The sequence below is a fragment of the Colletotrichum fioriniae genome (genome assembly GCF_027942845.1).
Source record: "Colletotrichum fioriniae strain IMI 355084 chromosome Unknown scaffold_16, whole genome shotgun sequence".
NCBI lineage: Eukaryota > Fungi > Ascomycota > Sordariomycetes > Glomerellales > Glomerellaceae > Colletotrichum > Colletotrichum fioriniae.
Genome location: NW_027076852.1, coordinates 766,947 through 780,439, shown reverse-complemented (window position 1 = coordinate 780,439; position 13,493 = coordinate 766,947). Strand labels below are relative to the sequence as shown.

Here is a 13,493-nt window from a genome sequence, read left to right as displayed (position 1 = left end):
CTTAATGGCAGCGGCTATGTGTCCTTCGACTTGGTATCAAGTAAATGGGACCATCATTGCCACGGAGCGTTCGACACGCGTACTTGGTGCGAACGATGCTGACAGTAGCAAAAGGGACCGAAATGTATTAGGGAGAAAACCAGAAGACAGGACATATCCTATGCATGGTCATTACATTTCAGGCTAATGCTCTTTGCGGCGGCTTCTGTTGAGATGGTTTTCGAACTCACTGGGAGCCAAAATGCGTGAGGTTTCAGGAGAATACCCGCGGAAGATCCCTACTCACTAAAGCATAGGATGCCCAGATGAACGCTTTTCAAAATCTCATGAGAAAGATCAAATAAATCTCAGGGAAAAGGCACAACAATTGCAATATTTACGCCTTTCAAGTTTCGAGAGGTGCGGTTGACTCAATAAACGTGGCGGTCAAGCGACCTCTGCTGAACTTTGTTGTTTATTGGATTGATAAGGAAGAAGTACACCGATAGCCGGGATTCCGAAGATCCATGTCGCCCCAGAAAGACATGGTAGTAGCTGATGGTCATCCCTTTGGATCCATCGGACAAAGCATGGACTATGGAACCACTACAGTCGCAATTCCCTCACCCAACTCCTCCTTTACATTCCTTACTTCCACGAATTCTGTGTGGAGAGATGTGCCACCGTCGGGCTTATCACGTCGGAAAAACCCAACCACTCTTCCACGCACAATGTGCCCGTTCATATTTCTTTCTTCAGTCTTGGGCTCCGTCCAGATATCCGCCACCCTCTTTTCGTTTGGCGGCAGAGGCGCGGAGGGTGAGACGGGGACCGTTGGCCGCCCAGCAGGGTCCAGCGAAATGCCGTGTTCGAGCTCAATGACCCTCCGTGCTACGGCAACTAGCGTCGCCATCTCCCACAGATTCTCTCGCGGGAGTCCGAGGATAGGCATCAGCCTGAGTAACTCCAGCCGCGTCTCCAGGTGACGACATGTGGTCGTAAAGAAGAACAACATTGGCGTGTACCCCGTTTCGAACATGAATTTCGACGATTTGGCGTGGACGCCTTCCATCTTCGAGTGTTCTGATATTTGAACGACCATTTCGGCGAGATTTTTCGCTAGTCGGCTGTAGTTTAACACATATTTGTCGTAACCAGTCAAATTGTTAGTGAACGCCATATTTAGCCAAATACGGCAGCACTCGTATCGAGTGGAGAGGAAACCGCGCAGCATATTCGGTACATAGTCTGGTTTTGCCTCCGAAGCCTTATTTGTCGGCGAGGACGTGTATTTGCTTTGGTTGCTCAGCTGGGTGAAGAGAATGCTCCACCGATCGAGCATACTATTGACGTATTCTTGCCGCGCTAGTAATTTCTGAGGAACGCCATTTCCTGTTGGCGACAGGGAACGAAAAGGATATCCTTGCTTCATGAGCTGGAGGGTTTGGCAGTAGAGATCGTCAATCATCAACTGGGCGTCTTGAAACGAGGAAAAGCTTGGGGGCACAGGATGTTCCAGTCCGCTCAGGTCCGGAAAGTCGGCCTTCTCGCCGCTGAAGAAGAACGAGTACTCTGTGAGTCGTCGGAAAAGTGGGAGAAGATGCTCCTTTGTCCAGGGAAATTCGCTGTGGGTATTTCTAAGGAGCGCGACCCCATGCTTGCAGTGTTTAATAGCGGCTTCGCGCCCAGACTGCAGAAATTCGATGCAGATGAACAGGAGACAGACAAGCAGGACCGTGGGGTGCTTGTCCTGCGTCTTCATACCAATCAGCTCTCTCATGGCCGCATTGTAGTGGCGCACGGCAAAGCTGTAGTCCCGCGGGGCAACGATCTCGTCGGTTCCGGTGTGGAACTGCTCGTAGAGGTCGCTGATGGCTAGGATGGAGTGCGTTACCGCCGGCTCAAATGTGCTGAACTGCATGACTATGTGCGTCCAGAAGTAAGGATCCACGGCCCCTGAGAGGAGAGGCCCCACGGCTTCAGCAAAGTATTGCAGAGCGCGGTTGTCGCTTGGGGAACTGACTCCCGGAGAGGCACGACTTGGCTGAACCGTCAGGACCACTGACGGACCCGAACCCGGGGAGCTGGATGAGACATCTGTCAAGTCGGCGACGTGTGGGTAGCCATCGCATTTGCGGCCAGTCGCGGTACAGCGCTTGCAGGATGGTCTGCTCTCATCGCACTTGATTTTACGTACTCTAGCGAGCATTAGACAACGCGCCAACTCATATTGAAAACTTTACTCTCGGGATCGTCTCCCACGATCCAATCAGACGGCAATAGATGGAACTTACTTGCAGGTTAAACATCCCGTCCGAACCTTTCGGCTACCTTTCCGAGCCATAGTTCCGCTGAAAAGACAAGACAACCGGTACGAATATCCGTAAAGGCTCGAGCCAGCCTTGTTGTCAGTCTGTTGGTCTCGAGTCCGAACCAGCCACTGACGTGGTACGCGTGCCGGTCAGGGGCAAATGACCGTTGGACGCCCTCGGTGAGCGGGCAGCCTGATGAGAAAGAACTTTGGGAGTCCGAGGGCGAGGTGCAGGAATGCGAGCGGAGACAGCCCGAGATAATATCTGTGCCCACCAACCTCGGAAGGGAAATTGTGGAATATGCCAGGGTGAAACCGAACCCACCAATGTGAGCGTGAGATTCCCAAAGAATCCCTGCCGTCAGCATTGGGTAGGATTGAATGCTCCGCTTCGGACGCGGTGTAGCTATTTGTCTAACCCATTTTGGGCCTAAACGTCTTCACAAACAGGCTGCAAACGTTTAGGCAACGATTCGAAGGAAAATTGTCTTGGTGTGACGGCTGATCGTTGAAGCATTGATAACGGGTGTACCCGCAGCTTGCTATAGCTTATCCGGAAGGTTATGTTGCTAGATGATTGGATCATATGATGAGAATACACAGATTTGTTCCTGACTTATTGAGTGGATACAAGCGCAGGGGTTTGGATCTTTGTTTCGTTGGAACTTGGAGGGGCACAACTTCCTTTTGTCAATAATTGAGGGGAAATGAACTGTTGTGCAACAGTCGTTGCGAAATTGAGAAGTGGCAATGCGATCCAATTGAATGAAGGCTGTGAAATCTATTTAAGAATTTCTACAGCTCCATGTCAGCTACGTGACCTATGGAGATATCCCACATAGTTGGCCTCCCATGCGTCGCTTCTCTCCATGCACCCGTAGATCTGACTCGAGCTGCGTACGCCACCAGGATCCCGGGTACCAGATCTTGCCTCCCACAATCTGGAAGACTGGTAATTAGTGGGACCAAGTGAGCATCTAGAATAGTCGGACCAACAGGTTTGCCGAAAAGCCACTCGTCTCCCTCATGGTAAGTGTCGATAGTCTCACCAAAGACTTCGTTTGCTTGAGACTCTGCTAAAGCTACTTGATCGTCTTCTAACGTACTTTCCATATATTTCTTGTGGCTGCACTATTAGTCAGCCTTCTAATCATACATCTAAGGACTCCAGATTGATTACGCGAACTTACAACTCGGCTTTGAACTGCAATGCATTCCGGTAGTCTTCAGGGATTTCACCGACTGAGCTTATTTGCTCAGCGGCAAGGTTGGGAACTCCGTATTCGCGTGCTTTCTCATCAGTTACGGAGAGTGAAAGGGCTTGGATGCTGTGTATTTTGGCCAAACGTGATCTGATCTTTGCTTTGTGTTCTCGGGGTAAAAGACGAGGATACCGTTGGCATAGCCAAGATGAGATTTCCAAAGAACTCTTCAACGATTCTCCGAGACTTTCCCCTATCAGAGTTGGAACCTTGACCGAGTTACTGTCAGAATATCTGCTTCTACTGGTGGTGAAGTAAAATGACCAATACTAATCAGGCTGAGAAAGTGGTCGTGTTCTTTACTTGGCCCTTCGGATTGACTACCAGGAGGTAGTATGCAGAGAGGTTCTCATTGCGATGCAGATTAACCAACTTGAGTCGCATTCCCAACTTTTCATTCCCCAGACCACTGTACCCAAATGCATACGTGAGTCTAGTCATGATGGAGTACAAAGAAAAGGGGAACATATAGAGAGTAAAAGCTGATCGATTAACAGCCTCAGCCGCAATTTCCTCATTATTCGACATCATGACGCTCAGATGCGATTGGAGCAGAAATCCAGCCTCCCTTTGATGGATGGAGGGTCAACGAGCCGTATTTAGGTACTTGAGCATGCAATCTTCGGCATTTCTAAATCGGGCAGCAGGCAACTGTCTGACACGCATACTCTAAGCGGGGTAGCGATATCTCGACACCCATTGATTGGTGGTCACTGATGGTCGATGAGATGCATCTTCTCATTGGATCTGGGCTCACCAACCAGATTGCCGTTTGTGATGCGCTTTCTAGTAGACAACCAAAAAATGACAGGTAGATATTCTGAAGGTTTCCATATATCTTCGTACTCGGCTTTCTGGAATAAGAGAGCTTTTGTCATAGCTTTAATTCAAGCGCTGCTCTATTTTCAAATTTGCGCACCCGACACTGCAAGGTACCTTAACACCAACGGCAAAGTCTTCTAGTAGAATCCGAAATTGCCCCAAAAACATGGAAGAGGCAGTCTGTCATGGCTTTCATGATTGATTCGCAGGAGACACCTTCATCTCCTATTTCCTGAATCCTGATACTTGAATTACTTTTTGTAATGAACTACAACCTGAAGCCACGCCGTTGCATCGAGATGCTAATAGTGTAGATAGAATTCAAAAAGGTTGAAAAAGGTGTCGAGGAGTTTTTATTGGGGCCAATCTCCAAGAAACTTCGTTGGACATTGGAACTAAGACACGTATCAAAAGGGAATAGGGACGGGTCTACGCTGGTAACGGTTGTTGAGAACTAAACCGCTTTAGTACCCTCGCCCAGCGGGTTTGATTTTCACGCATTTGGAAATTTCAAAATTGTCGCGGTAGTGACGTCGACCATTTGAGAACGCCCATCATAAAACCAGAGAAGGCGCAAAGTCACAGCAAAACTGTGCTCGACTTCAACGTCAAGACCAACTTTGCAGTCCAATCGCAGCTGACCCCGACGGAAAGGCGGCATCAATTTGCAATCTACGATGACAGCATCAACGGCGAGTGAGATCAAGGCAGTCGGCTCGAGGCCTGACTCTGCATGGGCTTATGACAGCAATTTAATGACACCCCTCGCATACGATCTCGTCAACACGCCAGAGGGCATCTCCGCCTTGGTCGACTATCTCAGCGGACTACCCAATAACGCGATCCCATTGCATTTTGTTGATCTCGAGGGCGATAACCTTAGTAGACATGGCATCATATCCATCCTCCAGCTATATGTGGCTCCGAAGCAACACACATATCTGCTGGATATCCACGCTCTCGGTGAAAAAGCATTCTCGACCATGGGGAAGAGAACAGGCAAAACAATTAAGGAATTTTTAGAGGACCCCAACTTCAAGAAGGTCTTCTTCGATGTTAGAAACGACTCGGATGCTCTGTTTCACCACTTCAAAATCAATCTGGACGGGATCCAAGATCTCCAGCTCATGGAGTTTGCCTCACGTTATAACAAGGCTGGATTTCTCAGCGGATTGGCAAAATGCATAGAGAGAAATGCCCCGTTGACGCCCGAGGAAATCTTAGCTTGGAGAGCTGTCAAAATGATAGGACACAGCCTATTCAACCCACAGTCGGGCGGGAGTTATGCTGTATTCAACCAGCGACCCTTGTCTCCGGAAATCCTTCGATACTGCATCCAGGATGTCCAATACCTCCCTCGTCTCTGGAATGTGTACGATCAAAGGCTAGGAGAGGATTGGAAGCACGCCGTGGAGAAGGAAACGAAGAATAGAATCCAGCAATCTAAGGCATCTGATTACAATGGCCAAGGCAGGCATATGACGGAGCCACCTGCTGATTGGGTTGTGAGAAATCCAGGAACCGCTGCCAATAGTCACCCTGGGCCGCCTGCAATTACTCGATAGTGATACAGGTAGTACCAGTTTGGAATGGATAGATGATGGAAATTATAAGAGGCAACAGAGCTTTTGATTGGCAGCTGCCGTGAAACTGTCCTAATGATTTTCTATTGCATTCATTTTTGAGTCATAATTGAGGCACCGTGGGTTCAATCTCTGTGCTAGGCGTGTCGTTATTGCAAATATCTAATCATCAGCAGATTAAGGTATTACATAGGACTAGTGAATCCTGATACCGAAATTGCGGGAGTACTGTTCTATTCAGCAACGCCAAATCTACTAAGAGCCCGCAGCTTTGCTCCATATTTCCAGAGCAACAGAGGCGCTGGCACACCAATCACCACTGCAATGATGGCTAGCAAACTCCCACCTAGGCCATAGCCAAGATTTCTAAACAACGCCGGGACGAAAAGTGGAAATGCGAATGCAAACATGGATCTCATGAAGCAACAAGCCGCCGAGGCCGAGGCAGTGTGAAGAGAGTAGCAGTCGGCGATATAAGCAGAGATGCATTGGTATGAGACCATGCTACTACCAATAGTTATGGCTATACCCACCTGCAGATGCCCAACATTAGTACCACATACCGGATAGTGTAGGTTATCAGGGAAAGTTTCTTACGTTGGGAAGCATGAAGTGCATCTTGCTTTGCGCAGTCCAGGCGAAGAGAATAATCCCACAGGGCGTAAGAAGGGGGAGGCGGGGACCATTAGTGGAATGCGGAACTCCGGGAATCCCTTCTCATGTTTTTCAATCCCTCGACGCCGTTTGAGTCTCAGATAAATCATATCCATTGTCGGGGCAGAGATCAGAACACCGACCAACGCGCCGATGGCAATAGAGATGTAGTTCAGACTTGCCTGTCCCTTGTGCATACCGTAGTAATGCTCCCATAACCTCGGAAAGCTAGAGATGATAAGATAGAGTAGTCCAAAGTTGAACGCCTGATAAAGCGCGAGACTTTGTATGATGGGCTGGGTGGCGAGCATGATCCACGGCCGAGATAGGCTAGTCTTGAGGACGACAGCGAGTGTGCGCTCCTGTTTTTCCCACTCCGTTTGAATGAACGCATCGTTGTAGAGTTTGCGTAGGCGTTCAGCCTTCAGGTGCAAGTCGCGGGGCGTATGTTTCTCTGAGGAAAATAAATGCGACGACTTGCACAGTGAAGTTCAGGATGACCACAGACCAAAAGGTCCAACGCCAAGTAGCGTATTGAGAGATATACCCACCCGCTACACATTCGAACATGATCAGATTTGCCCTTGATGTACTTCATTGGTTTCCGGATTGTCAACGTACCAATAGGGCCGACTGCGAGACCCAAGACAGGAGCGAATTGCATGAATGCAATTCCTTTCCCTCGCTCTTCTGGCTTCCAGCAATCAGCCAGTACGCCACTGCCCATCTAGTCAAGTTTTTAGCATATTTCAATCCTTAGTTACCGAAACAGAAATCCATACCCCTATCGTCGCACTGCCGCCAATCCCAGCAAGGAAGCGAAATGCTAGGATTTGCTCCTTGGAGGCTGCAAACCCGCAAAGAGCAGTAGAGACAATGAAGACCAAATTCCCAACTCGAACAATTGGCGTTCGGCCCCATATCTCCGAGCAAGGTGACAATACGAAAGGTCCCAGTGCGTATGTGAGGAGAAATATAGAGAGAACCAATTGGCGCTCCACCTCATTGGTGATGTGTAGATCGTGGCTGATCGGTCCTAGCGCTGGGGCGGCTATCGATGAGGACAGAGGAGATAGGAACGCGAACGATGATATGATCAAAGATGTCTATAGTTTCCATCAGCTTATGCTTAATTTCTTGGTGTTTGCCAGAATGGTACTGACAGTCCACTTCTGTCTTCGGTTCCAGTTCTTGGGGTTTTCTGGGTCTTCCGGCCCATCCCAAGTCACCTAAAACAAGACATCATCGTCAGTCCAGTGCAGTTACTGCGCGTGTCTGTCGATCCACAAAGGCTTACAGGTGAATGTGTAGAGATCCTTCCATCACTACTTTCGTTTAGTCTGGATTCCGATATTGAAGACGAATTCAAGATTGGCGTGGCCTTGGCATCGCCACCATATTTGCAATTGGCTTCGTCTTCGCACAAGGTCGTCAAAGAGTTGAAAGAGAAAAGAGCTGGTCCCAGGGCCTGTTCAGTATCCTCGTTGAAGTCTCTTCGAAGATTCATGACAAAAGCAGCAAGGAACAGAAAATGGCCATCGGAAGATTAGATTAGGGATCGCTGTCGAGATGATCTGGCCAAGACTTATATCACCGAGATTACTCTACCACTTGAGCACCCCAGACTCCTTATAGTACAATGTCACTGGCTTCCGTGGCTTGATGTTCACCAGAGGTCATAGCATGTTTACCATCTTTGACATGGATCAATAGTACGGGCCGCAATCCGCAACTTCCTCAACCACATCTAGGGCTGAGCTAGGTACTTGAGCGCATTTCAGCTCAATGGAGCCTTCGTAAAGCTACCCATTCGGGCCTATCGGAAGCTCTCGAGGTCAAGCCATCGTACAAAGAAGAAGCTTAGCGTAATGTTCTGAAAGACGGTGCAGGCCGAGCAATGGAGGGACCTGCTCCTTCCCCAGACAACCTTCGGCCGCGCTACGATCTCAACTCGCGCAAACTATCCTACGCCACGGCCCGAATGGCACAAAACAAAAGCCACAAGCGTAGTTCCCCGTGTTTTACCCCTGACCCGGCCTCAGACTATGGATAATCGTATTGTTCAAATTTCGATGCTCAGTTTATGCCATGAGGGTTATGGATCCCAAAAAAGTTCGCCCAGTGCAATTCATCGTCACCGGAGACAAAAGAAAGGTCCATCCAGGATTCGAACCTGGGCTTACGGAAGGGACTGATTTTGAAATCAGAATCCGACGTCCTAACCAACTAGACTAATAGACCAGTGATGTTGGAGAAATGCTTCGCGTTGAGTCGAGCGCCTGGTTGCGACGTTCATGTTGAGTGCATTTGGGGGCTGGAGCCCTCATTGTGGACACATCGTGAAGTGGATCTGGGAGTTGAAGCATCGCCAGGGGTGCAGAGTTTGTGTCTTAGCTCGAATTGTGGAATCTTCTTTGACATTGGCGACATGGAAATTGGGAATGGAAACATCCATTGGACCAAAGGAGTTGGTATTGACTCATTCAGTTCCAAGAACCCGGTTTTAGAAATGAGGAACGAATCCTCAACAACGCCGCAACGCAGAAGTATGATGTCTCTCTCCACGTTGCATTTTTTTGAAGTAATGAGTCGTTCAGCTGAGGATTCACTACTGCAAGGGCGGCGCTGAGCATAGAATTTCAGCTTGACGCCACAATGCCGTGGTGGCAGCAAGTCTCAAAGAGGAATCTGGTCACGCGATGCAACCGTGCTTTTCATGTCTCATGGTGTGATATGAGGATGCGGATTACAACATTCGTGTAGGGTCAATTAATGGACTCGATGGTTATGCAACCTACACTGCCTTGCACAACGTAAGTGGAACTTACCCAGACACTGTCAATTGAGACCGCTTCATCTAGTACCAAATGCATAGCAACTTTGACGGCATCCAAGCTCTGGATCTTGAATCCATGTAATGTAGCAGAATAATTGCGATCCTCGTTCGTCTCAGCTTACGGTAATGCTTTGTTGCCGCGACGATCATGGTAGGTACTCCAGAAAGCTCCGTGGGCTCCGAGCAATTGTCAGAAGGCTAAGCTAGGTCAAACATACATCAGAGGAGCGACTAACTATTAGCGGCAAGTTAACAAGCTTGGATTATATGTGCGTAGTCGCTTGAGAAGACAAGAAGCGTTATCTTGATGGTACTCAGGTTCAAGAAAGAATCGCATTGTTAACATCCTCTGGGCGATTGGTTTAGTGGTATAATGACCGCTTAGCATGCGGTAGGTCCTGGGTTCGATTCCCAGATCGTCCATTTCTTTTTACATTCCACATCATCTTTGTTGTGTTGTCAGTTGTGCGCCCCTTTTCGTGCCATTGTGAATACTTTTACAAACAAAGGACAGAAAGCATATGTGCAGATACCTTGGGATGATTGGGGTCACACCCGGAAGGTTAAATGCAGCGTGTGGGGTAACGCTGGCTGGATGTCGATCGCCCTCCCATCCGCGCTTGGAGACAATCTCGAAAGGGACGTGATCCCATGATCCTCCGAGATTCAAGGGGTACGGTTCAGACTAGACTACTTTATTTTCTTATTTAGAAACTAAGGTACTTTTGTTTAGCTTCCACGATCAGACTTCACCCGGACAGCCGCCGCCAACATGACCTTGAAAGCTTGGCGATCGACCAGATACATTAATATGTTGCAATATCCCGGCTAGATGCTGCACTGTTCGAACTTCTGGTTCTGCACCTTTGTCTACCATCGCGTTCCGTCGTTACAGCAACTTGATCTCGATATGAACGGAACCATTGCTGGGCCCTGGCTTTCTTGGAGCCTAGTGAGGTGTCCCGGGAATATTTTCTTCGCAGGTTCAGGCTGATGCCTCCGATACTTTGCGTATATGATCAATTCGAGTTGCACTTGCACCCACCAGGTGGCAGTTCGTGAGCTGCCACCACCGACGAAGCTACCTCGAAAGATGATCATGTTTCCCGCCCCAGCAATTCTTTTTGTGTTCGTCTCTCTAGCATCGGCTCACAGCCGGGTGACAAATTTCGTAATTGACGGTGCATCCTACCAAGGCTTCAACACACGATCCTCGAACCCCGACATCCTCGCGGCATGGAGCACCACAGTCGAGAATGACGGCTGGATTAGCACCGAGAGCTACGGTAAACCTGATATCGTCTGTCATGTTAATGCAAAAAACGCTCAGGGCCATGCACCCGTGGTTGCTGGCGACACGATTGACTTTCAATGGCAAGGTTGGCCCGAGTCCCATCACGGTCCCGTCGTCACGTATCTTGCTTTCTGCGGCATCGACAGAGGATCCTGCGAGTCTATCGACAAGACAAAGTTGACCTTTTTTGCGATTGACAAGGTCGGACTGGTCGATCCAAGTGCCAATGCCACGAGCTTTGCAACGGCGTGGGGGATTTGGGCGAGCGACATCCTCATCCGCAATAATGCGACTTGGGCGGTGCAAGTTCCGCCCAAGATCCAGCCGGGTTATTACGTAGTTCGGCATGAGATCATTGCCCTCCATTTCGCTAGGTATCCGGGGCAAGGCGCGCAGCACTATCCCCAGTGTGTCAACATTGAGGTTACTGGCGGCGGGAGCGACGAACCCGCTGGGACGTCTGCCATGGACTTGTATCAAGCGGCGGAGGATGGATTGGTCTATGACATCTCCCAATCACCTACTGGGACGTACAAGATCCCGGGGCCGACGATGTACACTGGCGCAGCGGCTTTCGTCTCTCAGACTGGGATACTTGTCCGTTCATCGGCAACTGCGATAGCTGGCCGACCGATCGCGACTCAGAGCTGAAGAGGCTTTGCGCAGGAATCGTCGCAATCTTGGGGATGTGACTGAACGATGAGTAAGAGGCTCGATCTACTGCCGTTCTTGGTAGAAATGGGGCTGATGGAGACGCGGAGGCCGGATGCTGTCGGTGTGTCACAATAGGGCGGTAGCTAGCCTGTAACATGCTCCATAGAGTTTGACTGAAATTGACCCGGCTCAGCCAATTTCTTGATCCTGGATCCATATATACTGTCGTGAAGGGCGTTCAAAGCGTAGGGAAATGACAAGTAGTGGATGTGAACGACGGCTAATCAACTGAACAACCATAGCTGCTAATGGCTTCCACCAACGGCTGAAGCTGCGCCGGTGCGATACCCCGGTTTCGGGCGCATTCTCCGGAGACAAGGTCCGGGGCCAACGCCTTTGCCTATCTCTCTTCACTCTCCTACATCAACCCAAATGCGTCTGCCCCCATTTGCAATTGACCGAGACTCATTGGCTCTCACGAAGTAGTGATTTTGTTAATCTTTTCTTGAATCTCTAAGCAGCAGTCGTTCTCAACATGATTGCCCGCCTAAGACCCGTACTGTCCATTCCCTGCCAGGTGAGGTCACTCTCAACCGCGCGGGGTTCCTTATCTGGACTCAAGATCAACACCGACCGGCTTCAAGAGACGATTCATCATACTTGTCAATGGGGTGCGGCGCATCGATACGGAAAGTATGCACTGACATTCTCACTACATGCAATAACTGAGTCGATTTACATGCTTACCAGTTTGACGGCAGGGGTGCGACAGAGACGGGCATGGCCAGACTAGCACTGTCCGACGATGATGCTCGCGTTAGAAAATGGTTCGCTAATGAGGTGGCAAGCCTTGACTGTGAACTTGCAATTGACGAGATGGGAAACATGTTTGCGAAACGTCAAGGGTCGCTCAGGTCTTCCGCTCCGATGACAGCCATGGGGAGCCATCTTGATACTCAACCCCGCGGTGGCAGATACGACGGTATTCTGGGCGTTCTGGCCGCTGTAGAAGTGATGAGAACACTAAAGGACAACAACTTTAGCACGCAATTCGATGTTGGCATCGTCAATTGGACCAAGTAAGTGTAATCATCACTTCGAATAGGTCGTTGCATGTCTGACAGGTAACAGCGAGGAAGGCGCTCGTTTCCCGAGATCAATGATGTCTTCCGGCGTCTGGGCAGGTGAAATCCCGCGGGAAAAGGCCTGGGACTTGGGCGACATCTTCGACCCCTCTGTGACCGTCAAGTCTGAGCTGGAGCGACACGGCTACATCGGTCCCCTCACCTGTTCAAGCGACGCATCAACAGGTTACCCTCTGGGCGCGCACTTTGAGTTGCACATCGAGCAGGGCCCCATCCTCGAGGAGAACGGCAGGAAGATCGGCGTCGTGCAGGGCGCGCAGGCGTATCGCTGGTTCACCTTCACCATCACGGGCCGCGACGCACACACAGGCACCACGCCGTTGAAGTCCCGCAGAGACCCGTTACTCGCGGCATCAAAGATGATTACTTCCTCCAACGCCATCGCAAAGGAGCTCGGGGCGCTGGCATCGACAGGTGTTCTCAAAATCCCGCCCAGCTCGTCGACCAACACCATCGTCTCGAAGGTTACCTTCACCCTTGATATTCGTCATCCTGAAGACGCAGTCGTGGGGGAGGTGCAGAGGCGATGCATCGAGTCGTTTGAGAAGATCGCCGTGGATGATGGACGCGGGGTCGAGATGCAGTGGACGCTCGATACCGATTCGCCCGCAGTCAAGTTTGACAAGGACTGCATCCAGGCCGTGGAGAGTGCAGCGATTGGTCTTTTTGGGCCGGACGGCTGGCTGCCATTGACGAGCGGCGCGGGTCATGACAGCGTTTACACAAGCAAGCGGTGCCCGACGACGATGATTTTCGTCCCTTGCAAGGACGGTGTGAGCCATCACCCTGAGGAGTATTGCAGTCCGGAAGATTGGTCAGTGGATGCGCCCTTCGGATCGTGAGAAGTGTGAGCTAACTTTGCTGCAGCGCGAATGGCACGCAAGCCCTGCTTGAAGCCGTTGTGCGCTACGACCATCTAAGAGCTAGCAGAGTGTGATGCTGTATGAGATGTT

At 50.1% G+C, this 13,493-nt stretch overlaps 2 protein-coding genes and 2 non-coding genes across 4 annotated transcripts; 2 read left to right on the top strand and 2 right to left on the bottom strand.

Moving 5' to 3' along the window:
* Positions 1-627: 627 nt before the first annotated feature.
* N0V96_011066 (uncharacterized protein) lies at positions 628-1,900 on the bottom strand (the record flags this gene model as incomplete). The annotated part of the gene is made up of 2 exons (XM_053198645.2): positions 628-642; positions 710-1,900. 2 exons carry the CDS (start codon positions 1,898-1,900, stop codon positions 628-630), a joined length of 1,206 nt encoding a protein of 401 aa, XP_053043956.1.
* Positions 1,901-8,763: 6,863 nt separating this feature from the next.
* N0V96_011065 lies at positions 8,764-8,852 on the bottom strand. Its single transcript has one exon. It is a non-coding gene; the product is annotated as a tRNA-Gln (tRNA).
* Positions 8,853-9,798: 946 nt separating this feature from the next.
* N0V96_011064 lies at positions 9,799-9,870 on the top strand. The gene has a single exon. It is a non-coding gene; the product is annotated as a tRNA-Ala (tRNA).
* A 2,060-nt stretch (positions 9,871-11,930) lies between these two features.
* N0V96_011063 (uncharacterized protein) lies at positions 11,931-13,477 on the top strand (the record flags this gene model as incomplete). The annotated part of the gene is made up of 4 exons (XM_053198644.2): positions 11,931-12,088; positions 12,157-12,474; positions 12,527-13,354; positions 13,408-13,477. The coding sequence occupies 4 exons, from the start codon at positions 11,931-11,933 to the stop codon at positions 13,475-13,477; spliced, it is 1,374 nt and encodes a 457-aa protein (XP_053043955.2).
* Between the last annotated feature and the right edge of the window lie 16 nt (positions 13,478-13,493).